Genomic DNA, 25711 nt, shown 5'->3' on the forward strand with positions numbered 1-25711 from the left:
AAAAATCATGAAACATTTATTTCCCATTAAATGACTTCAGCCTCCTCAACCAAAGAGAAAAATCATGCTTGATCCCATCAAACTTCGCTCAGGATTCAACACTATATCCCAGGAGAGGCAAAGAAAGCCAATAGCTCTGCAGTTAGAGCTCTCACTGGGAAAGGAAATCAAGAGACAAAATTTCAGATTTCCACATCTATTCTCATTCTGTTACAGTGCTGTCTTGGTCTTCCTGTTCCCCAGTAACTCCTACATTTTTCAGAGCTGAATAGGCTCAACTGGTGAGCTTACAGTAAACTTTCCTTGGAAGAAGGAACAGTGGCTAACCTTCAAGAAAACAGGTCAAGACCTACCTTCTCTACACATCCAACTAAAACACCCGCTTGGAAGGCCACATCCCAAGACCACCAGGTTATCAGCTACTACTGACAGGACTTGAGGGTTTGCCTTCTCATTGATTCATCAGAAAATGTAAGCTGAGACAAGAAGCATCCTCATCAGGAATTGTTTTTATTTTCACTGACACAGTTCTTCTACAAGTTTGGACTCTGAAAAATTTGAATTATGCAAATCAAACTGCTTACTTAGAAAATTTCTCTATGCAATTTGACAATGTAATTTTTACTATTGTAAAAACTCTCTTTGAAAGAGATGTGCAATATATATGCAAATTCAACCCTCAATTTATTTGCAATTCCAAGTAAGAAAAGGCATCTTTTTATGACTGACATTTTGAAGAAAGAGAACTACCCTAAAGAAAGTAATAAAATATAAATATCTCTTGAGGTGGCAGGCTGACCACCGCCTTCATCATATGCACAATGATACTAAAAATTTTAAACAGGTACTGTAAACTTAACATTCAGTATATGGCTCTTGAGGCTCTTCAGAGCAACAAGCAAATTATCAATGTTCCCTGCAAAAAAACGAACTCTGAAAACCTAGCAACATGCTACACATAAAACATCTAAGTTGAAAGTGCATATAGTAGCATTATCACAAAGAAACAGAACAAAGAAAGAAAAAGAAGACGACAGTAAAAGAAGACCTTAGGACCTGAGCTAACAACAACAACAGAAAAAAAAAACAACCAAAAAAAACCCAAAAAAAACCAAAAAAAAAAAAACAAAAACCAAACAAACCAAAAAAACCCAACCATTTTCCTAAGAATGGAAGTAGAGAAATAGCATAAGAACAATACTTCGGCCCAACAATCAACCAACTGTTTGCACTGTAGTACACTCAAGAACATTCAGAATTGCTCACCACAAAAGACAAAGTGCCACTAAGTGTGACTGGGCAATGGAAGAGGAGACATGGAGGCTTTGATTTGGCCAAAATGAACTGCTATGGTAACCTACACTTGAGAAAAGATTAAGACAGCAGATTAACCATCTATTTTCTCTGCTCTAGTCCTCAATTTTCACTTGTTCACTTTTAAATTCTTATTCACTATTGACTCCAATGTATTAGGATAAAATCAAGTACTCCAATGTACTGCTCTGATAAATACTGCTCTGAGGTGGGACTGCATTCAGTCTTGCTTATTGTATGCCCAAGCATTGAAAGTATGCTTTTAAAAAAAGCTGCATGTATTGTTGCCAGCTATGTACTGCAGTTTAGAATTAAAGTTCTCCTAGCTGCTCTCAGTACTTGGGAAAGTTCTTTGGAAAGTGAATCACTGGTATATTCTGTCTGTTTTCTGAGAAAGGAGTCTATTTACAGTCTGTTTTCCTACTAATTTTCAGACTGATAGCAGTGCAAATAAGTTAAAATTAAGTCAAGCCTTCATGTCACTAATTTCTCTTCCTTCCGACTTGCAAAGTCCCACCATCTGCTCCTACTCAGCAGAAAGAAAGCAGTGTCTTTATTTCCTTAGAAAGCATTTGCATCGCCACAGGTGGCCAGGAGATAATAGGAAAACAGCCATTTTTTGCAGCATTTTCCATTCATGCTGTCCATCTCTCTGCTTCCTTGGGGAAGCATTATTTCAGAAACAGATGACAGCCTAGTCAGGCATCATAACTGCAAATGGCACAAGGGGAAGTGCCTATCCCAAACTGTCAAACATGACTGCATAAAATCACATCATAATACAGCAAAAAAAGATACCATCCAGAGGACTTTATTTAGCCCTTTCATTATAGCATGTATTGAAACTGTTAATAAATCAAGAAGGCATTAACAGCTGTACTCAACTGAGTAACAGCATTAAATAGAAGCACTGAAAAGAGATGCAGAGATATAGCTGAGTCAAAATCAAATCACAAACAAAGAAAGATGAAAGGAGATGATATTTTTTTAGTGCCCCTTGAAAAGTAGTCATTACTGGACCCTTCAGTGTGAAATAGAGATTAAGTTCTTCAAACAAAGGAATTCATTATGAATATTAAGGTATGCTCAGTTTTCTTCTCAAAAGCACTTACAAAATTATAAAAGAAAGCCCCTATCACAAAATAATTTTTCATTCAGAATTTAGGTGTTTTAAACCTAATGCTCAGAGACAGCACAAAGTTACTTGAAAAGTCTGTCAGAAGAAAAGTAGGAATTTTCTATGAAAGAAAAAACTGCCCATAGCTTAAGACTATACCAGGTGAACTGAAAAATCTGAAGCAGGAAGTCATAAGTAGGGATTACACATCCACAGTGTGTGTTAATTGCAACTACTGGATAAAATTCAAACATCAAGTACTGTCAGTATTTCTTAGCACTGAGATATTAAAAAAGGTTGCCTCATATTGATAGGAAAATGCCAGATTCTTCCTTGTTATGAACAGTTTAAATGCTCATGAAAATATTTATAATTTATACACATTACTGTTGACTCTCTAAAGATAGTTATCTTATACCTTAGGTGATTATTAAGAGAGGAGCTAAGCAGATGAGATCTCTACTTATTAAAGACTGTGATCCTCCAACCGGAAGAAAAGACCATTGTTACATTCTTGCCAAAGATGCACCCTGTAGACATGTCAATTTCAGGATTATTTTACTCTACTAAGATAACAGATGTAGCATGCTAAAAAGCTTAATACTACAGCTGCACTACATATAGGAAGGTAGGTAGCTCTCACAGTGGCAAATAAGACAAGGGGCAAAAGCCTCAAGCTGCACCAGGGGAGGTTTGGATTGGGTATAAGGTAGGATTTCTCCATTGAAAGGGTAGTCAGGCATTGAAGAGGCTGCCCAGGGAAGTGGTGGAATTACCATACGTGGAAGTGTTCAAAAGGAATGTTGATGTGGCACTTGGGAATACGCTTTAATGGTGAACATGGTGGTGCTGGGTTAAAGGTTGGACCTGATGATCTTAGAGGTCTTTGCACACCTTAACAATTCCATGATTCTATGGTTTATGAATGGAAGACTTTTTCACAAGGCATTAATGTCTTGCATATCATTCACTCAGAGGATATTTTGTTTTATTTGAATCTTTAGAAATCCTCTTGAATAAGTCACAACTGCTGAAAAGGGAGAAATTCAAAAGGCAATAGCCATTCAAAAGGGAAGCAATTTTTTCAGAGAACACGCTTTCTGTAGGCTTTTAATAATCTATCTTTCTAGGTTGCCCATTTACTTGCTCACTTTAGTTTTTAGTTAAACTCCCTGTTTTTGTTTTAAAAAATACTAGCAGAAGCATGAAAGACTAAAGATAGCCTGATGAGTAAGTTGCCATGACATAAATGAAGCAATAATTAGCAGCCTCCCTTGCAAACGGGAAACTAGCAGTAAGGGCAGCTATGTCTAGACAGAGAACCTGCCACTGAACATTTACTTACTCTAAGATACTCTTTACATTGTAGGAGTAGGTAGGAAGAGCAATGACAAAAGCTTCCTTTGCCTCTTAACAGCTAAATCTTAAAAACACCAGTCCTTGTCTAGTTACATTACTTTTAAAGCTTTATTCAACTTGTATTTTTCAGACTAATCTTTTATTCTGGGCAACTGCCATCAGCTGTTTCAAAAGAAAATTGATAAAACAGGCCGAGATTGAACATGCAAGTTTTCTTATAAGTTATTAAAACAGTTCTAAAATTTCTTTTCTTTGGGCTAATTTGACAAAAAGTTCAGAGATACTTCATGAACATGTCATTTCCAATCATCATTAAAAGACTTGAGTAATATAAAAGCCTTTGGAAACTGGACACTATCCTCAGCATAAATGTGGTGACAGCTGATGATTCTCTAAAGGTTTGTGCTCTAATTAAGCATTTGATGATCCTTCATGTTTGCCATATATGAAAAAAGGTGTAAGCATCACCTCCAGAGACACAAATGCCAAGAATTTAAATTAAACTGAATTCTAGGAGCCATTATAAAACTAGCCCAAGAAACTAAGAGCTGTGAAAGTTGTCTTTACTTTTAATGCACTGCTTAATTGCAGCCAGACAAAAAGGAAGAGAAAGAAATATGATCCAAAGTGAAATCAAAAAGAGGGCTTGTACTATTTTTTAATAGCTTACACTGAATCCTGGAATATCTTGGGACTAAAAAAGCAAACCAGATCTCTTGCATTACTGAGAAAACAGACACAAGATTTGGATAAACATTTCTAAGAGAGGGAGAAGTAGAGGTGACCAGCAGGCATGAATAATAAAGAAAATAAGAATATAATCAAAATGTGCAATTGCAAATATTTCAAGAGATTTCAGCATTAGCCATGTTAAATTAAATTCTAGAGGTCATCCAGAAAAGACCATCAGAGGGAGAGAATAGGACTTTTCAATAATCTGTTTATATTCATCTCAAGCCATGAGCAATAGATCATAGAGTGAACAAAACTTACTTAATTGTTTTCATAAACTGTAACCTAACATCTTCACAAAATGAAGTCTGTGGGACCACACTAAAGCAAGAAGGGAATCATGGATTTTATTCAATTTAAAAAATAGTACTTTGAAGTTCAGAAATACAAGGAGTAATTCACAAAAGGAGAAAAGGATTCAAAGATGGGTTTCAGTGGAAAACGTATTGGAAATTCTGCAAAAAAGTATATATATTCTGAAAGAGTGACCTAAGAGACTTTACAAGCACCAGACTAAGATGAAAATCAAGAGAGGCAAAGAAGCAACAGTAGGGAACAGGCAACCACCATGGAAGCACCTTCAAGAAGGAGGAAGGCAGGCCAGCCAGGTGGCAGGGACCAGGCCAGGGCTACAGGAGCTTTGCTGAGGGCAGTTTAGCTAAGTGAAAAGGATATCAGCCAAACTGGAGGCAATGCAAAACTGAACTAGGGGTCTGATGAACTCAGAGATGAGCTAAGAATATGGGTCTGATTCTGCTCCTAATTTTGGAGTAAAGTCAAAGATGTACGTCTTAATTCTAGATGGGTGAAATTTAGGTATTAAGGCTAGTCCTTAATTAAGTCCTGATTCCTAAGTCTTTAAAACAAGTTGTTAGGTCAACAATAAAGTTTTGCTCTAATGAATTTAAAAAATGCAAACAAACAAACAGGAAAAATGTGAATAGGAAAAAACCCAAAAGTACCCACATGGAGAGAGATGCAAGAGAGGACACGACTAACCAACCTTACATGTCCTTTTCAAAGTAATATTCAGCATCACCATAATTTTTTTCAAGCTATTTAATTCCCTAACCTAACAATTAGCATTTATTCCTGTAAAATACTTTAAACTTACTCTAAGAACCAAGGTGATGCCCAATTTTCAAGTTTTCAGCCATTACAATTTATACTGAAATTTCTAGATATTTTGTTTCGGAGAACACGTAATGAATAAACTGATAGGTGTTCCTGTACTGTCCTTGGTCACCAAGGCTGGAGTAGGAACATATTCCAAAACTCTGCATCAGCAGCTCTCAGCTCTGCACCACATGGAATGCAATTATGGAGATCTGGTGCTCAAGACAGCTGTATGCTCCTTTGAAGTATGATGAACTCCTGGTTACATAACAGGGCCCTACACCACTTCTGATATTGTGTGTTCTACCAAGAGTGTGATCTATTTAGGGGATTTATACAGAAAAATAGTCACAGAAACTGTGACATTTGTGGTTTACTGATAGACTGAGTCACATTAAGATCGCTGCTAATCCAGCAACATCTTAAATTCCTGACCTTGACAGATGGTTGACGTGGCACTCGGCTACTACCATGTCCCTCCATTTGAATGTGTTAAACAAAAGATAACTAAAGTATCTGTTACTCAGGAAAAGCATGGTATATCAGTTTTAAAAAAGAGTATTTTCTGTTTATTTGCAACCTTTGAATTTGTGAAAAAATCTATTCAGAATGCAAGAGAAGCTTTTTTAAAATGTGGTGTGCAATAATCTATAGGAAATTGCTGGATATATGGTAACAGCAGGAGAATGGAAAACACTACCGACTGTTTTAAATGACCTGAAAAATAAGAAACTTGTCTATTCTAGTAACTTTTATGAGTATATTTAACCATGAGCACTTTCAAATGCTGCGTGATTTTAAGTTGCCTGAGTAACCTCAGTTTTATAGTTAAACTGCATTTTCCAAATAATTTCAAAAACCCGTTTTAAAAAATGCCTCAAATGTTGCATCTTAAAGAAAAACAAAAAGTAACACCAAAGTCAAAACATAAAAATATTGTTAGAGAACTTTGTAGATTAACTAGGTTATTTAGGAATGCTTGTATAAGAATTCAGTGGAAATAATTTATTCTCACAGTTATCCCTTTTCCAGTTGTGTAAAACTATTCTTCAGGAAAGATTTAAAGAGTTAAGAAGTAATCATGTTCTCATATCTATGCCAATTTTTTTTTTGAGTGTTTGTAACCAAACTTCAGCTTAATGTGTAGAGTAGGGATGATCTTAACTATATCAGCAAGACATTAAGTAGATAAGTTAATATTTGTATACTATTGTGAAGTTAATTAGTAGAGAGAAAAAAACCTAATTATCTTTGGCCACATAAAATGGTATTAGGTGCCATAGCTTACAACAAGAAGATCCTAATGTTGAATTAATTATCCAAGAGAAAGGAAAAGTATGTAAGGTTATGTCTACACCCAGGTTTGTAACAGTAGGCAAACACCTGGCCAGATAGCCCACAGGTACAGATAACACTATAGCCAGAATGTCAGCATATTTGCATTGACCTCTGCACTATTTTGTATCAAAAGTATTTCAGGGGGGAAAAAACCCCAAAACAACCTAGCATAGACATCTAGTTTGAGTTCTGTGAAATTTTGCGACACGCTGTTTTGTGGTTATCCATCGATTTATATTTTTTGGTGAATCAGCTATTGATGGAAATCTTGGTAGTCATACTGAGTGCTTGGATTCAAAGAAGACAACAATGAAAACTGCAAATGAAGGACAGACTAAGATATGAGTTAAAAAGTTATGAAATCAAGTTCTAGGAGAACATGCTGATGTGGATACAAAAGCGTACATACCTTAGCAGAGAAAAAGAGCTGGTCACTCTCCTAAGGGCAATTTTCATTAAAATGACAAACCAAATTCTTTCAGGAAGGATAAGCTATTAGAAAATCATGTCCTGCTTTAAAAAAGAGACAAAAGACAACTTTTTCAGTACTTACATCAAACGTGGGTGTGCTTTGCTTGGCACTCTGGTTACATGGCTCTCTGAAGCAGTCAGTGAATGGAAGCAAAAGACCCATTGCAATAATGCGAGAACAGAGCTTTTCTGCTTCTTCTTGTGGTGCATTTTCCTGCTGGCTGAAGAGCTTTTCCAGCAGAGTTCGTCCTGCCAAGGTGATGAGAGAGCAATAAGAATTTGTAGCTACACGCAGGACACGAGTATTTAGGCATTACAATGTGTATTGAAAACTTGAATTATTAGAAGTAAAAAATATTAAATAAAAATATTCTTAAGAAATGTGTCTGATAGTAAGTCTTCAATATAAAACATTTCTACATAATGATTGTAAGTGCTCTGGAACCTGATTAATTAGGATCAAGAAAATTTTCAAGAAAAGTATGTATACATTATATGTGCCACTGCACTGTAAAGCATGAACAAAAATCCATGACTTGTTATTGTAGCATCAGTTTCCTATAAAATTTTTCTGAAGAGAAAATCAAGACATTAGCAAGAGATGAAATAACTTCTTCCAAATATGTCACACAAAGTTAATGCAGAGTTTAGGCTGTCAACTCCTGGAATGAGCCCTTGTTTTTTGAATCATAAAATTGTAATAGTCTTTGCGAAATTTTGCTCTGTTTCTTTGGAGAAACTCAATAAAAGAATAGTGACAAAAAACTCTCATAAATATTCTGTGTAAAATTGTGTTGTATACAGCTTCAGAGTGGTAGAGTGCTCCAAACTAAAATGCAGTGTCACAAGCAGCAATTCAGAGAAGAGAAGCTTATAAAGAGCAAGAAGATACTTATTCTTCTTATAGGGCCAGATTTCATTACCAAAGTGTTTTCTTTTGTTATCCAACCAGAAAATGAAAGGAAAGCATATGTTATATAATATATAAGAGGAGAAAATCTTAGTGGTTTGAAATATGACAATGCTTTGTGAATTTAGCCAGAAATAGACTATAAAAAATAGTTACATACGCAGGTTGCAGTAAAACCTACACAGTAAGAATATTAAATTGCTTAAGCTCTAAAATGTCAGATGTAAAAAGATGTCAAAATTCAGATTTACATGATATGGATAAAGAGATGAAATATAGATCTACTGAAAAAGAAAAAACAAATGGAATAATAAAGTTAATTTCATGTTTGAGTATAAACTAGCTGGGAATACAGCTTGTACCTAAATAAGTTCTATAGCCTGTTTTTTCCAGCCACTCATTCAAAGCCAAAGTTATTAAAAAGAAAAAAAAAACCAACCAAACAAAACCCAAAACTGTTAAGAAAGCATTTTAGTGTAATTTAGCATAATAAAAAATCATTGATAATTACAATTCTACTGGTTTTTGCATGCAAGATTTCTGATTGAACATTAACTTTGTTCAAAATGTAAATTTTCCCAGGCTTTCTGAACATACTAAAAAGGTTTTTCTTTTAAACATCTGGAAGCAATTTTAAAAGGATTCTGTAAGTCACATTTGGCTAGGAATCTCTGTAAATTTTAATTTAATGTGGCAATACACTAAAGTAAACAATGCATTAAAATGTTGCAAGTTGTTTCTAAGATTTTCTTCTCCACATCTGAAGATCTGATAATTATCTGATTATTAGTCCAAGTTTGCTAGACCTTTATTAGACAAAATATAATACATTCAAGGGAATAAAACAGGAGATAAGCTATGAGATAAACTTTTACAAGACATAAATTTTGTTACGTTTGACAGTTCGATTGCTTCTGTTTCTTGGCTACACCACCTAAAATGCAATGCCAACAAAACTGCTTAATCAACATATCCCTCTATCAGAGTTCAGCTGCTAATTCTTTAAAATAATTTATTAGTTCAAGGCATCTTTCTTGCTGACCACAGAGGATCACTTTGCTCACACCCAGAAAGAAAGAATTATACAAGAAAATGACACATTTCTGCATGCCATGTAATATATTGAAATGTTATCCATGACTACTAAGTATCAGACTTGATAAATTTCCTTTTTTTTTTTCTTCCCCTGGACATTTCAACATTTAAATCATCTTGTCATGTTTAAAGAGTTGTCTCCTGCATATTCAGAAAAAGAATAGCCCCTTCCTTTTGCTTTCACCTAATTAGCAGGAAAAATATGTATAAATTACAAAACAGGATATGTAGCTTTTCTCCCCTTAATTCACCCAGTCTTTTGCTAATTTTCTCCCCTTAATTCACCCAGTCTTTTGCTCAGAGAACCCAAGGTCTCTGAGATCTCTTTTTTCCCCTAAGAGATTAAATTGCCGCTGCTCACATTTAAAACATTTCTTCCTAGAAATCCCAGGTCACTAAGTTATTGAACCCATTTCTTACCTTTCCCCTAATTATTTTGGCAAGGCATGGGAAGCATACTAAATTTAGAAATAGACAAGAACTTCAGCTTTAGATCAAATAAGCACCCTGCCAAAAATCTTCAGCAAGTAAGATGACTATAAACTCAGAAGATATATTTTAGGAGCTTAGAATAACTTATTATACCCCAGTGAGGAATAAAAAGACTTTCATTTTTCTTCTGTTGCAAAGAATTACACAATTAATCAACTAAAAGAATGAGAAGATGAGACTAAGTATCAGGTATTCTGGACTTCTGTGTATATTTTGTTATAATTTGCTATTGTGACTCAGCAAGAATCTTCTGGCTCAGCTTCCAAGTTCCTTATTCTCCACATCCAGATGACCTGCCTCTTTCTCCCATTCCCATGAATATGAAGCACTATTGATCTTGTCTCCTCCACTATGACACAACAGGTCCTCATCCAATCCCTCTGATCAAGAATTGAACACCACTGTTCACGAAAGCCATCTCTGTAGGATATGTAATCTATTCACTACTGAATGAAAATTCACATGTTCCAGTATTGTTTCCTTTCATACTGTCTCCCTGTATGAAAAATGTGGGTAAAAGAGTGGTCAGCATTGTCCATGGAGAAATACAAGCAAATCCTGACTCAATGAATTCACCTTATAGGTCTTTGATATGCTCAGAAGACAAGCCCTTCAAAGAGCTACAAGGTGAGCAACAAAATCCTTAAAAAGCAGCAATACCATAGAAACGTTGTTAGCTTTGAATTTGCCTAATTATCAAGGGGAGGAAGAGACAAGAATGGAAATGAAAATAGGAAAAAAACTGGAGTAATCATACTCACAGTCTTACTGAAAACGTACACACTGAGGCACTGTGCTGCAGCAGAGCTTGCAATAATGCTTCCCTGAGGATCTTGCTGTTATAGCCTCACATTTATCTTTAAAGATGTTCTTCTATCCTCCTTATGCTGGCTTTCCAAAAGCCCAGGAGCACAGCTGGTAGTGAGCACCAGTTGAGACTAATGATCAAAATGAGTTGTACTCCAAAAGCTCTCCCTTCTGCCAGTCTCAGTGACTGCCTCTCCAAAAAGCCAGAGCACTACACCACACTTGCACCATTGACACAGCAGCTGCATCAGTACATCTTAACCTACACACACACTGCAGACTTTCTATTTTTATTGTTCCTAATGCAAAGTGAATGGCTTCAGTATAGCACGAGTTCTGAACACCCTTATTCAGTCACATCAAGACCTAGCTATGTACATATTACTCACATCTTTAAATGCTGAAATCTGCTTGATTCCTTTTCCCATTTACTCTTCTTTTGTCCATTTTAGTAAGATCAGAAATGCTCACACTGCAAAGCGATTTTATAAGCTTTGAAGCCAAATGTGCCATAGGCCTTGCTCTATATTTAGGAAACAGTACAAGAAATAAAGGAAAGGGAAGAAGAAGTAGACAAAATGGTGAATTTCGATTTAAAATATTTTCTTTTAGTCTTGCAAAATGTGAAAAGACAATTGTAGTCTTCTTACAGTTTCTCATTTAGAAAGGATTTCAATTATGAAAATAGTTTTGCAAACAAAGACTAACAACAAACAATGAACCCCAAACTAAAAAGAGAGAGAGAAAATAGGAGACGAAAAAAAAGGAGTTGCATTCAAAAATTAGGAAATGCTGTACTTCAGCTATCTGCTGTTCAATATTAGTCTAAATTATTCCTTCATTCCAATTCTTTTTCTATCTCCTTTTCTATGTATGCTGCCAGCAAGGTGGCAGCTAACTCAGGCCTCAGTCATCTGGCACAGCACCTGAACGGTGCAGCACCAAACATGCCCCAGAATGCCAGAAGAGGACAAACATGTCAGAGAGACAAAAATACTGTAAAAAAATACTGTTCATATTTTTAGCTGAGATAGCAATTGCAACTACATGCAATTTCTTAAAATTTTCCGTACATATGCACCCATTCATTGTATTCGTTCAAACTATACAGCAAAATTTAATTAACAATTTTTCAGGGCAAATCAGTTAAACTCCATTTTCACCCTTTTGCTGTTCAGTGTACTTTACCAAGTCTCAAATATTTCAAGCATAATAATATTTTACATATAAAATTGTTATCTCAGTGACAAAAAAGTATTAAAATGCTTTAACGTTTTTATTTCATTTCAAAGTCTTTTCAAATTTCCAGTTTTTCAGCTAACCTATACCATTCAGCCTAAATATAACATGCAACACATGACTGCTGAGAAAGAAGAGGCTTTCCAAGATGCACATGAAACCTGGGAATGTGCAGAATGAAAACAGAAATTGGTATTCTTGCCAACTTTTCTTCAGATGATAAGTCCAAGTACTGCATAACAGCATATTAAATATGCATTTGCAGTACAAAAGAAGCAATTTAGTTTTGTCTGTTATTTGCCTGAAGACTGACCTGGGAGATTACACCCAAAATTCCAGGATTAGAAACTTCATTTATTGTTCTTTTTCACTGCAGAGTTTCTAATCCTCTTCTGATTTAAATTGGAAAACTGTTCTAGATGACTCATCCTGTGAGGTTGCTTTAGCTGTTTTGTTTTCTGGGTTTTTTTTCTTTTTTTAATTTTTTTTAAGGGATTGAATTTTTATTGACAGATACTTTTCTAAAATCATGTGATGTATTTCTGACAGCCTGGTTACATAAAACATGGAAAACCTAGTAAGCAACAGCCTCTGCACAATATTGTTTCATAACAAAAAGAAAAAATAAGCCTTCTGCTTTGAATAAACACAAAATAAAATACATTTTAAGTCTATAATTTCTAGGCAGCATAAACTTTAAATATAATGAAATTGGTCAAGGTCTAGGGTTAGGGCACACATTGCCATAATACTGTCAAATATATTTCCTTTTGTTCTTATTATCCATGTGATAGTTGATCTCTTCTTTAACTGATTGTACAGAAGCCTATGTTTCTAAGGGGGGAAAAGCCCACAGATGATATATATCGATATCTTTATATATTTCTACTGTATATTTCAATATTATGTATAAAATACTATTTCTTCATATTTATATATTATGCTTTAGTATTTAGAATGTTAATCAAGTTAACGATATGTGGAAACACCAAAGAAGATTGTCCTTCCTTCTCTGATGTTCCTCCTCCAGATTTCCTGGCTATGTTCACATGGATGGTATGAACTAAACCCACACATCATCTTAAATTCAGAAGTCAAAGTAGAAAGCCTGTCTAAGCCTGACAATTAAGAAAAAAAGACATATCAACACTATCTCCCTCATTCCCACAGTTTTCTATGGCTGCCTACACACAGTTTCAAAGTCAGAAATATCTATTTATTAAATTACAGAGAATAATGTATTGATTGGATCGATTCATAGACTATTCAAACAACTAGAATAACACTATCAATTAGTTTTACATTTCTCAGTCCTGTACTTGATTGTCACAGCAAACACTATGCTTTACTTTTGCCAAGTTGTCTGAATTTCTTGGCATCTTAATCTCACTCCTTTTACAATGTCCTATCTCTCATAGTATCTTTGTTTAGTATTAAAAATTTTCCATGTAACTCTTCACTAGCTCTAAGGATAAGACCAGAGTACATCAACTCCTGTGCAACTCAAGCAAGTAGGTTTTTTTCCTTTATTTTAGCCTTACATTTATCACTAAAAATTTAAGCAGATTCTGGATTGTGCAAGACAGCTTTAATAAGTGTATAAACTGTGAGATTTCAACTCAGCTCAGAATAAGCAACATCTTACACAGAAAAAGAAAGAGAATCATATAATTCTAACAGCTTCAAGTGCTTGAAACATCCCAAAGAGAGCTAAGGAGCAAGTGTGCATGCTCCCTTTTGGAAGCAAGGGCATTAGCTGCCACTGGAAGAGAATCCTGCCACTGCTCCCAGGTGCATGCAGGGCAAAAGTAGCACCTCAGCAAAATGGCCCTGAAATTCTTCCAAAAATGCCCTGATGGAAAAAGCAGAAGTCTGACAAAATTGCAAAAAAAGGATTCTCCAAAATTAAAGGTGAAAAAGACAGATCACTGAATTAAGGAAGTAAAAATTCACACTGGAAAAGATGTTACAGTTTTCAAAAAACCCCACATCGCCTCCTTGATCTATAGTTCTTGACTGAGCCAAGCAGCTGTATTTTAAAACAACCTGTTCATTTGTGCTGACTATGAGACATGACAACACCACCAATTTCAGCATGTAACCCAGTGGTCTATTATAAGATTACTTAAACAGATACTGTATTTCCACAAATCATGCTAGAAAGCATGTGAAAATCTAATTAATGCAGACCTTCATCCTGATGAATGAGATCCTAAGGTCAGTAACTAATTTTGAAATTTGTGTCATAATATAGAAAGACAGAAATAGAATGAAAATTTTACTTGGCAGTAAAAATATCAAGTCCTACAAGTGTCATGGTCAGGACAAAGGTCAGGACGTAGGTCTGCTCTTGTGTTAATTATGTAATATACTTTCCACAGCCTGACTGAGCCCATCAATCACAACACTAGGGGGGAGCAGGCCAAAATGACACAGTTCCTCTGGTGGCAGTGAAGTAACATGACAGAGTCCCTTATCTAAAACCACCAGGACTTCTCTTCTTTGGCTAAATGATTTGCAGTGTTACCATTATATATGGAAATGCAGATGAACACCTTCTTACCACTCTTGTGTTGTCTAGAAAGCAGCTGTAAATAAAATTTTATCAATGTAGTCTTATTGATCTTTGCTAAAACCATGCTGCATTTTGTTGGTTTTCTTTACCCTTTTGTCATATACTCAGCAGTTAATTATATCTTATCATTTCCTCCTTCAAGACTTGTTCCAAAGACTTGCTTGCTGCTGCAGTCAAAAACAAGATAAAACTGGCCTGATTATTTGCAATAACATCTTACTTTTTATAAAAAGCAGATATCATAGCTTTGCCATCACCAGAGCTTCAAAATATATTAAAATATTTGTGAGAGACTGTCACAGTGCTTTCAGCATTCTTCCAGATTAGCAAGTTTGTGAAGCACTCTGTCTCTCTAACTCAGACATAAGCTCCTTGAAATTTTGCTTCCATGGTGACTAAGATTTTACACCTTTCCCCCACAGTGAATTTTTTTACATATGACATATGTATAACAGGATAAGCTGAGACAGAATATAAAACTATTCTTTTATCCCTACCTTTTGCTATATATCATTTATGGATGTCATTTAGTGACATATATAGGAAAAAGTAAGAACACCTTTTTCAGAAGTTTTCATATAGTAAATTTCAGAAGCTGAAGAATTTAAAATTATTGTTAAATACCAGAAAATTCCTCAATTATGCTATAGCAGTGGCATGGAGGACAAGATGCCTTTCTAAAAATATGAACAACATGTTCCCCCACCCCAATATGAAATGACATGTCTCCCTCCACATGATTTCTCTTCAGGCATGCAGTACTATTGCAGCTTACAGAGGTACAGCTTACAGAGGTACGTTTTTAAACCTTCCCTAATTACACCAATTTATATGAAGGAGAACCTCTATGTGTCTGTTTACCAAATCTTTTAGGCACCATATGCATCTTTGGCAAATTTTATATTGTGTTTTCCAGGTACTTAGCTTCCTCTCAGCAAGTATTTAATTCTGTCTCTTTACCCTTTTAGTTTCTGTGGTGATTTGTGATGTGAAGGCAGTAGTCTGTGCCAGATTCTCACAGACTGCTGGAAAGTCACAATGCTTTCTGTCTAGCTCTTTTAAAGTAAGAAGCTCCTCTGATGTCTTTTTGGGCATCTATTACTAACAGCATCTTTTGTCAGTCTAACCTGATGGAGACTATTCCTTACAACCCAATTTTGTAAAACTTTATTCCACATATAATACAATCTGGTCTATCTCTACCTTAGAAGTAAATTCTCAAGCTCAAGCTTGTGTGCTCAAGCAGCCAAAAGTCACAAGATACAAATGAACTCAACCAAACTGGCGGTCTTTAAAGTGAGACACAAATAACACATTTCGTTCAACTTACTCATTAGTTCCCAGGCATGCCTAGCTTTCTTTCTCTTCCATGACCTGTGTTCCCAAGGCCTGCTAATCTCCAAATTTAATAACTGATTATTAATATTTATCAAGATGTACAACAAAGCTCTTCTTTGTATCCATAAACAAACAACAGTTAGATGAAGAAAGGGCAAAAGCAGAAAATTAGAACTACATTCCACAAAAATGAAAAACTAGACATGCACATCCATGTATTTGTGCAGACATGTTCTTCTAGACTTTATTTCAAGGAAACCTAGAAACACAACTCTCTCGCTATAACTGGGGCTTTATGTTCTTTCACTGATGTAATCAAATATTTCCCTTAACGATTTCTCTGCCTAAATTATTTCTTGGATCATTACATGACAAAATAGCACTTGGATACACAAACTCTTTTATAAAGGCATTTTCTTTTTTTTTCTTTAGAAACACTTTCTTTTCTTCCATGACTTTTAAGATGTGTTAAGGTAGACAGTTATTCTGATACTACAGCATAGATTTCTTTCTTACAGTGATTTTTTTTTCCTTATCAGTGCAAGGAAGAAGAAAGTATGTGCTAGGGAAAAAGAAACACCTATCCTATCTCTGCATCTTCAAGGGACATTCGAGACAAATCTTCTCAGCATCAAATGACCTCTAGAATGAAAGGAGTCTTCTGTAACTAGTTCCACAGTAAAGTTATCTCTGTTTTCTCCTGATTCAAATTCACATCAGGTTCAGAGCTCTGGCATTGCTGATAACTTTTATATAGATCCTGAGACCAAAAAATTCATACTTATATTGACAAATAAGAATGTCTCAATAAATCTCATTTGCTTTCCTGCCCCTACTTAGCTATATATGTCAAGATGTCAAAAAGATGATATTGTCAATATTTATCTACTTCTTCTATATTTATGTGTTTACATTTAGCTTTATACATATTAAGGTTTACTTTTACAACTTGTGATGTTTACACACACACTCTCATAACCACTGCTTCTTACTGTTGCAAAATTGCTAACTTAGTTAATTGTTATACTGCTGTGCAACTACAGATGAAAGAAGTCATGGTCAGTATTTATCTGAGGATAAAACAAGATTTAGCATCAGAAAACAACTCATTTCCTGGTCAGAAAGCCTAGCTATTTCCATCAGTGTAAAGAAAAAATTCTGGACAGCAGCAACACAGAAATAAAAGGAGGAGCAGTGCTTTTTTCTTTCAAGGTAAAAAAGCCGACCTTGTTGTCCCTAATTTTCTTTACATTAACTGCAGGAATGAAGGAAGCTGCTGTTGCTTAGAGAAGATAGTAGCTCCTGAGCCCATTTTGCTGCCTTTTCTAAAGCATTTAATGAAATGCAACTGGCCTTCTATTATCATATCAAGAGGCAGGAATGAAGTGACACAATGCAAAGTCCTAACATCTGTCCATCACCTTGCTGGTACAGCTTGCTTTTGCCCTGTTCCCTTTGTACCAGCTCACCCCATTCCCAAAAAAGAACAACTGCCTGCATAAAAGTAAGTTTCTGGAAACTTGGAGTCCAGCTAAGTGGTACAGAATGATGTTTTTAAATGCATCTAAAAATAACCCGAGCTGCAGTCACCCACACCCACACATATAGGGTTCATCACCACTACTCCTTATGTAAGCTGAAATTTTGGCAGAGGTAGTTCTTAAGGAATACACTTGGCCATATCCTGAGCTTGATTAAAACACTAAACAAACAAAATATCCTGGGTAATTAGTGTTTCAGTAGTTTTTCATCACCTGTATTCACAACTTAGTCCTTCATATACAGTCAGCTTAAAATATCCCTAGAGTTGCATTTGAAATCCAAGGTTTTTTTGCCTTAGAACAGCACAAGTAAAAAAAGGACTTGTTTCAAGAAATAGGTTTTTTACGGGTTTTTTTCTGCAAATAAGTTCTACACACAGTTTTTTGTTTTTTTTTTTTTTTTTTTTTTTTAATAGACCAATGATGTCCCAAGCTATTTAAAAGGCATGTATATTTAAAAAAAATAATAAAGCACAATTAGATCCAAGAAATATAATCAAACTTAGCCTCCACATAATTATTCCCACTGAAATAATCCACTGCTCACTTCACAGAAATGAAGTCACTGAAGCACACAACATCCTTGAATGGTCAGTTCCAGACAGGCGCCTTGTGTGATGGATATTCTAGTGGTACTGTGTCTCAGAATCAAATAGAGATGCACAAACTTCAGCTATAAATTGCCCCTTTTCCTTTCCCCCTTTGCACCCCAAAAAAGACCATCAGACAACCAAGACCCCACAGTCCTACTCCAGACACGTTGGGCTGCCAATGATGCCTCAGAATGTGGCTCTGCTCAGAATCTGCTTGCCCAGCAGATAGAGCCACTCAATCTCATGACCAAAACCTGCTACTCCCAATGAAGTTCCAGATAAAGATGAAAGTATTAATCATGAGATCCCATCAAAACAAGCCTGTGGCAGCACTGAATTCCAGTGGAATTACTCATGTTGCTCCAAATCCCATATTGCAGTGCTGGCTCAGTAACGTTAAAGTAACTTATCAGCACTCAGCAGCCTTTCAACAACATATTGCAGCCCATTTTCAAACGCAATTTAGTACAGTTGAAGGGCAGTGTTGGAGTCATCCCCTCAGCCCAAGTTTTGTGTGTACTAGGCAAAAAGAGGAGGATCTTTCCCTTCAGATGCTCGCTAGCAACGCTCAGTGTGGCGTGTGATCACATACCACATGGAGGGTGCTGCTGGGCAGCTCCCTCAGTTAGAGGAGGCTACACCCCATCTGATAAAAGAATCATCTGTATCACTGCTAACAAACATCAGCAGTGCAACAGCAAACCATAAGTAATCTTAAATAAGAGCTGCATGATAAACAGTCTTGCTCAGGATGCCGACAGATACGAATCCATATTGTGGGCAGCATCACATGAATCAGAGAGCTTTTTTTTTAAGCCCCATAAAAGGCATTTAAAAAGATCTACTTTGCATCTCAGAAACAAACTTTCATCTAACTTTTTCAAGTTTTCACATACTTATCTGTACTAAACCTAGGTACATGCCTGCAGACACTGCACTGCAATTGCAAATGGGAAGACAGCATTAGCACAGTACAAAAGTAAAATAAAGCAGCAGAAATCAGCAGACATGAGTACGCAAGCACAGCACTGGCTTCAGGTTTTGTTTGATGGTAACCAGGGTTTTTTGTTTGCCTCCTCTTTACAGATAGAGCAGAAAAAATATAAATCTCTGAAGAAAAATTTAAAGATAAAATATCTGTTTGAAAGAGCTTCATGCAGCAAGTGTGTTACAAGCAGCCAACAGTGATTAGGAAGGGCATGGGTTTGTCTGGGTCAAGTTTAATTACCATCTGGGGCAGCTGATGCGACTCATTCAATTTATGTAAAAGACACCCTTATTAGTTCCTCTGCAATCACTGCACCTCAAATTAATGCAAACTTTTTTCTAAATCTGTCTGCTGCCCCTTTCACTTCAGTTATGTTAATGTTTGGAAACATCAGTTTCATTTTCCCACCCAGATACTCACTTCACTTTAGTGCAAATTATTCACTGCCACATACCAAAGTGAGAGAACCAGCTCTTGTTGAGCTCTTGCTCTCCTGGGACCACCATATAAAAACCATGGCTCCACTGTGCATTGGGTAATCTAGAACTTGTAATTACTGTCACTACAAATTCAAATGCAGCTATCCACATAAAATGTGAAATAGATCCATGCCCAAATTACAGAATGGCCTTAAACTTGTCCATACCATTTTCCTAAAACATGCATAGAATTCAAAATACTGTACTTTTCTTCCTATATAAATCAAAATTAAAATATGCAAAGTCTCTGCCATTCAAGTACTTGGCTTCCATCTACATTTGACATTAACACAGTCTTAAAGAGTTCATATGGCTCTCTGTGAAAACCAAATGGCACACAGCCAAACCACAACATGGTGCAAAAGTAGGCCAATCATCTGCATAGGACCTGCTGTCATTGAAATCGATGATAAAGTGCTGTGGAATATTTTACTTGATTCCAGTTGGAAATGCAGAGCAACACTGCAGTCACTGCACAGCAAAATGGGATTTCATGCTGTCGGCAAGAAGCTGTTTTGGATTCGGTTTGCTTTGTTTTTGTTTTTTAGGCTAGAAATATCCCACTATAAAGAATCTTATTTCTAAAAGCCTGATGCGAATTCCCAAATCAATATATGCATGCAAGTAAAATACATTTTCCACAAGTAATATCAAATGAAAAGAAAATGATTTCTGTAATCATTGTTGTGTGGAAAGGTTTCTTTAAAGAGGCTTTTCTACTCTTACAGCAATAGGACCTTATGGAAATAGTAATGTGAAGTTTATTTTCCCCTTTTAATGTACACTAGTTGTTATTTTTAAATTCTCAATGAATTTTAGCTTGTAAATACATTTTTTCAAACTGTGAATGGCCAAACAGAGATGAGTCATTTCCAGTTCCCTCACTTTAAGCTTTTCTGCATGAACTGAAAGATATAATTGTCCTCTGCTCGTAAAGACAGCTGGTATGTACATGCAAATGAGGGTCACTGTAATTTCCATAAGAGATAGAACTACTGTTGCATTGGACACCGGTCCCTTCACAATAACAGTCTAAAGCATTGGTGGGAAAAAAACCCAAACCAAAACAAAAATTTTAAAGTAAATCAACACCTTGTGAGGAAATGTGAAAAAGTCTATTTCCCAGAAAACAGATATCTAAAAAGAAGTACCATGTTCTTGAAGTTTGCCATATACAACTTATTTCCATCATAGCACCACCATAAAGTCTAATTATAGATGTAGCAATTAAAAATTTTCTCAGTTGTTTGTACGCTGTCAAATGTTGATAGCAAAAAGAACCCAGTGTGCTTCTTATATGCTATTAAAGTAGTGAACACCTCAAACTGGAAAAAATTAGGCAGCATGTCCAAAATGAAGTCTAAGAAACAGGTGAAGGGGATTTAAAGCAAATAAAAAAAAAACATTCAGCTCACTTCACAGTGGGCTAGTCTCAGAGGGGCTGGCTTTTTCTGTGTTAAAAATTTTGGATTCTGATTTCTACACTGAAATTGGAGATTTTAGTTCAAGGCTACTAAAAAATGAAAGCATTGTGATTTGAATCTAGAAAATAATTTTAGTTATTTACTTCCTAAATCATACTTTTTTGTTTGCTTTTCATAAAACCTCAAAAAAAAACCCTCACTCCATTTTTTGCAAAGACCTTGTGCTGGTGTATGGTTGCTGCGTTCATGTATCCAGAACTAATTTCATTAAAAGAAAAATCTGATTTCATCTAATAGCAGGTACTCTTAGGGTATGTTTTCTTAGTTGTACAGGTTCCTCAAGTGAAAAATCTATGGAATATGCTGCTGAGTTTTCTCTGTATACATACCTCCTATGTGGCAGAAGTGTTCCTAATTACGAATATATTACCTTCAGAAAGAAACTTCAGGTGACGGAAATAGAAAGGGAAAACCACCCCTCAGAGTAAAGGAAAATATAAGCATCTACTCACACTACTTCATTTGTGAACTTTCTGTTCCCATGTCTTAGGGACAGGATGCAAGCTGCCTAGCAGGCAAGGTAAAGGTTTACTGAATGAGTCACCTTATGTAGCCTGAGCAGCAGCCTGTCACAGCTACCAAGTTGTACAACCCCCAGTTTCCCTTCTCCTCCCCTGTTTTTGCTGCCTTTCAATACATTCACTTTTTTTCTTCTCCTCCTTCCCCCTTTTGAAGAGGAAATTGGTTCCTTTCTGAAGTGCTGTCCATCTGTGCTTAGCATGGCCTTTTCCTTTTTGTACTAAGCAAATCCTCCTCATTGCCTTAGTTTAACACCAGGTGCAGCTCTCATGTGTTTATAGTACACTAGAACTGCACCTAGCACAAGAAAACCCCAAACAGGATCCTGGCTACAGAAAGCTTTGCATTTGAAAGTTCTATTTATGCAGAGAGCTGATCTGCCTACAACAGTGCAGCTTTTCGCATTTTTCAACAAGGATAATTTAAGGCATTCAGCCTTTTCCTACAGGATGTAGACAAAGGAGACAAGTAGAAAGAAAAACTTCAAAGAGTTATGCACTTCCTTTACTGGCAGTACTGCCAGGCTGATCAAATGTGACTGTGTTTGTAAGATCAGGCCTTGGATTGCAAGGCCAAGAGGTATTGCATGCAATGAATTAAAGTATTTTAAAAATATTTTCAAAGCTGTTGTGGGAAGAGAAAAAAAAACCAAAACAACTCTTAATACATATCACTCACCTGAAAAGACATTGGGAAATGTCTCTGTAGAAGCCTGGACCCCTGAGGACTTTCTTGAATGAGTCAAAGGCACTCTTTCCGCTTGAATTTTCTCTCTAAACCCCTTGTTCTCCAAAAAGTCTGCCGAGCTCACCTTCTCTGTTATCTCACTTTTGTGATTGGACACCTCTTCTGTCCAGTCTGCAGAGCGACTGAACAAACCTGCCAAACTAGCAGACCTCTTCTTCCTGACTGAGACTTTTTCCTTTTTGTGGAAGGCCTCCTGCCTCCTTGTGAAGAGTGGGCTCTGGGATGGGGAGGGAGAAGGTGAATGGTTGGGAGAACTCAGTTGCCTAGTTGTGGTTTTGATGTAACAGGGATTAATTAGATAGGGCTTAAAACATCGGGAACCAAGCACTGGACTGTCCACTGTTCCTTCAGAGGACAAACTGCCATTTTTCATTTCCGTGGATAAACCATTATGCAGCTCCTCTTGACTGGCTGACAGAGTATGTTTCCCTTCCTGAGTCTCAGCAGCATGATCATGGCCTGCATCTGAAATATCACTCTCTATTACTGAGCCCTGAAAATCAACAGCCAGCCCTTCAGCAATTTTAGCCTCAGCCTCTGCCACTGGAGATGGAAAAGGTTCTGTGGAGCTGTGTGTCTGAGCCCCGTTTTCTACTGCAGTTCTATCCAAACCATCTTGTAGCTCACTGGCTACAGCATCCACTCCAGCAAGGGGCTGCTCCTCAGTCAGTAGCTGACGTTCCTGTGTTTCAAATAAGCCGTTACCAGGAGAGCCTGTGCCATTCACCGCTTCCCTCGGCTCACGTTCAGCTGCACAGGAGATGGGAACGCTTTCCACAATTTCCGATGCCGCTGGAAAAGCCCCCTCAGTGTCTGGGCTCCTCTCTTTGTCAGTGGTAGTTACTGAAAAAAACCGTTCAAAATCTAAGGGGGTTGCTTGAGAATTAGCCATGTGTCGGCCCATTGTTTTGGTGACAGAGTCCTCAGTTCCAATGTTAATTGCCCCCTGCTGCTGCTGCTGCTGCAGTCTAATAGCTTGCTGGATATCAGAAAGCAAATCCTCTTGTTCTGCGGCTGAATGGAAACTGTATATATCCGTATCAGAGCCAGAGCTGGTCCTTTGTCCATCCTGTGTCTCTGCAGCAGCTGGAACAGTTTCATTTCTGATTTCAAAATGTTCAACATCTGTGTCTGAGAGACCCCCTTCATCTGCAGAGATGCTTATATCGGGAGTTTTGGTTACAATTGAATGAGTACTGTCCAGCTCTCCAGGCTGCAGGGCCTGGCTTTCCAAAACATCCTCCCGTGAGCTGCTATTCCCATCTTTAGCCTTGGACAGATTTTTTCTAATCCTCAGATTTGAAAACACAGAGGGTCTGGAGTCCGACTTACCCTTCTTCTTCCCCGATTCGCTTCCCTTTGCATGCTTCCCCAGTCCCCTTCTGCCTCCCGATACCTTCTTTGTGCCGTCCGTATCCTTGGGCCCAGAGGCATCCTCTCCTCCTTCTTGCACATCACCTGCATTTTTCTTTAGCTTCCCATCTTGATTCCCCATGATTTTTCGCAGTGCAACACCTCTGGCAATCAAGCCATGCTCGCGGGTTTCATTCCTTTGGCCTGCTGGCGAGATCCCCTCTAGCGAGCCAGGTTTGTTTGCAGGCGGCGGTGATGCAAGTGAGGCAAATGCTTGCTGTGCCTCTCTCCCATCTGCTGGAGCTGCCCTTTTGCATAATGTGCTGCTGGCGCTGGGCTCCGCTGGGACATGCTCAGTGCAGCACTGAGAGCTGCAGACAGCTCCTTCCAATGGCTGCTGCTCCTGGAGCTGCCTGCTCGCCGGGTTTCTGCTGCACTCTTGGTGCTTCAGGAAGGATTCTGTGAAAAGGGTTTCCTTTATAAAAGTCACTTCTTTTTCCACGGTTTTTATTGCCTGCATTGCAAGCTCAGCTTGTCACCAAATCATTTATGATTTCAGTGCTTCAAGCTCCTGAAGGGAAAAAGGAGAAAAAATAAGTTACTTTAATTACTCTGCAACTGCTCAAACAAATAAACAAGCAAACTTGGAAAGAGAAATATTATGTTTATTTAATAGTTTATAAGGTGCTTAAGCATATGCTGCTTTGACAGATTACACAATACCTCTGGTGATTTATATGCTTGCTATTTAAAGGCCACCAAAACAATACAGAATTTTAAAAGAAGAGCCATTCTTTTAAAGTAGCTAAAATAAAGATAATAAACAGAAAGTTCTTTCCACATTTTTAAAGAGTTGCACTCAACATTCAATGCATTGTGGTAATTATGCTATAAAAAACCTCCCACAATTTGTATTCTGAGAAGGTAGATATACTGTTATTCCCAGGAGGAATCAGCTCATCAATATTAAAACATATCACCATTGTTTTCCCTGATAAGAACATCTGGCATGAAACAAGATAAAACAAAAAAGAAAAATAGCAGTATTCAAATGCTACTAAGGAAAAAGATACAGTAAAGTACTCCTCTATTTCACCCAACATATTTAATAATTGATTTAGGTGGGAACACTTCCTTACTACTTTGGAAACTTGTTCAAAAGTTTTAATCAGTTCCTTCTTCTCCTTCATTTTTGCTTTAGATGTATAAGCTTCAATATTTCATAAATACATTTCCTGAACTTTTAGACATTTCCTTCCATTTCAAAATTTAGAATTAATATAACAGAAATAGGAATCAAAGGACTTGAGAATGCAAAATTGCCAAGTTGGATCAGTTCATCTGTCCAATACCTTGGTTCAACACCAAACAGGTAGTAATTAGATTTTCTGTTTACAATTTACCATCTCTAAACTGCCCAGTCTATTAGACTCAGTTTCTGTGAAAGACTTTATGTATTCCTCATGGCTATGAAGTTCCTCAATTGCAGTTTCCCTTTCATCAGCTCAAACCAATAACTTAATTCCAGGGAAAAACATTCTACAGGTTTATCTAACTCTTAATGTAATTCCTACCAGAGATTTCACTTCTTTTCTCTCCCTTAATAGACATTAAAGAAGAAGGAGTACCATTCACGTTTTAAAAACAATACAGGCATCCTCCCCTCATACCCCCCTGCATCCACTTCCTCCAAGATATCCAGAATTTTTTTCCCCAAAGATTTCTAAATACCTTTACAAATCTAGGCTCTCATTATATAAACAGCAAATCATTGCTTTTTATTTGTTTTGGAAACAATAACACTGGTAATAACACATGCAAATTAATTAATTTGGACTATCATCATTTCTTCCTTGTGTTTCTTGGTCACTTACTGCTCTGATGTAAGCCCTGTCCTGAGGGGCCTGTGGTTCAGGCATGTGAAGGAAACCTCTTGTCTACAAAAACTTGAGTGTTGTATGTGGATCAGATGACTTTGCATACTCAGTGGGATGATTTGGTTGTTTTGGGTTTTTTTTAAATTATTTTTCCTTATCTAACCAGGTCAAATATCTATTTTTTTCTACTTTTATCACTTAACTTATATAAATATACTACCAAGAAC

The 25711-nt window shown here is 36.8% G+C and overlaps 1 protein-coding gene across 2 annotated transcripts in view; it reads right to left on the minus strand.

Annotated features, from left to right (window-relative positions):
- FMN2 (formin 2) overlaps nt 1-23954 on the minus strand; it is a 152308-nt gene extending 128354 nt beyond the window's left edge. For both annotated transcript variants that reach the window (XM_063151572.1, XM_063151571.1), the window contains exons 1-2: nt 22186-23954; nt 7530-7696 (exon numbers count right to left, since the gene is read on the minus strand). In XM_063151572.1, the coding sequence (XP_063007642.1) occupies nt 7530-7696; nt 22186-23749 (1731 nt within the window). In that variant the 5' untranslated portion in view covers nt 23750-23954. The remainder of the gene's footprint in view (nt 1-7529; nt 7697-22185) is intronic.
- Between the last annotated feature and the right edge of the window lie 1757 nt (nt 23955-25711).

The sequence above is a fragment of the Melospiza melodia genome, chromosome 3 (genome assembly GCF_035770615.1).
Source record: "Melospiza melodia melodia isolate bMelMel2 chromosome 3, bMelMel2.pri, whole genome shotgun sequence".
NCBI classification, from domain to species: domain Eukaryota; kingdom Metazoa; phylum Chordata; class Aves; order Passeriformes; family Passerellidae; genus Melospiza; species Melospiza melodia.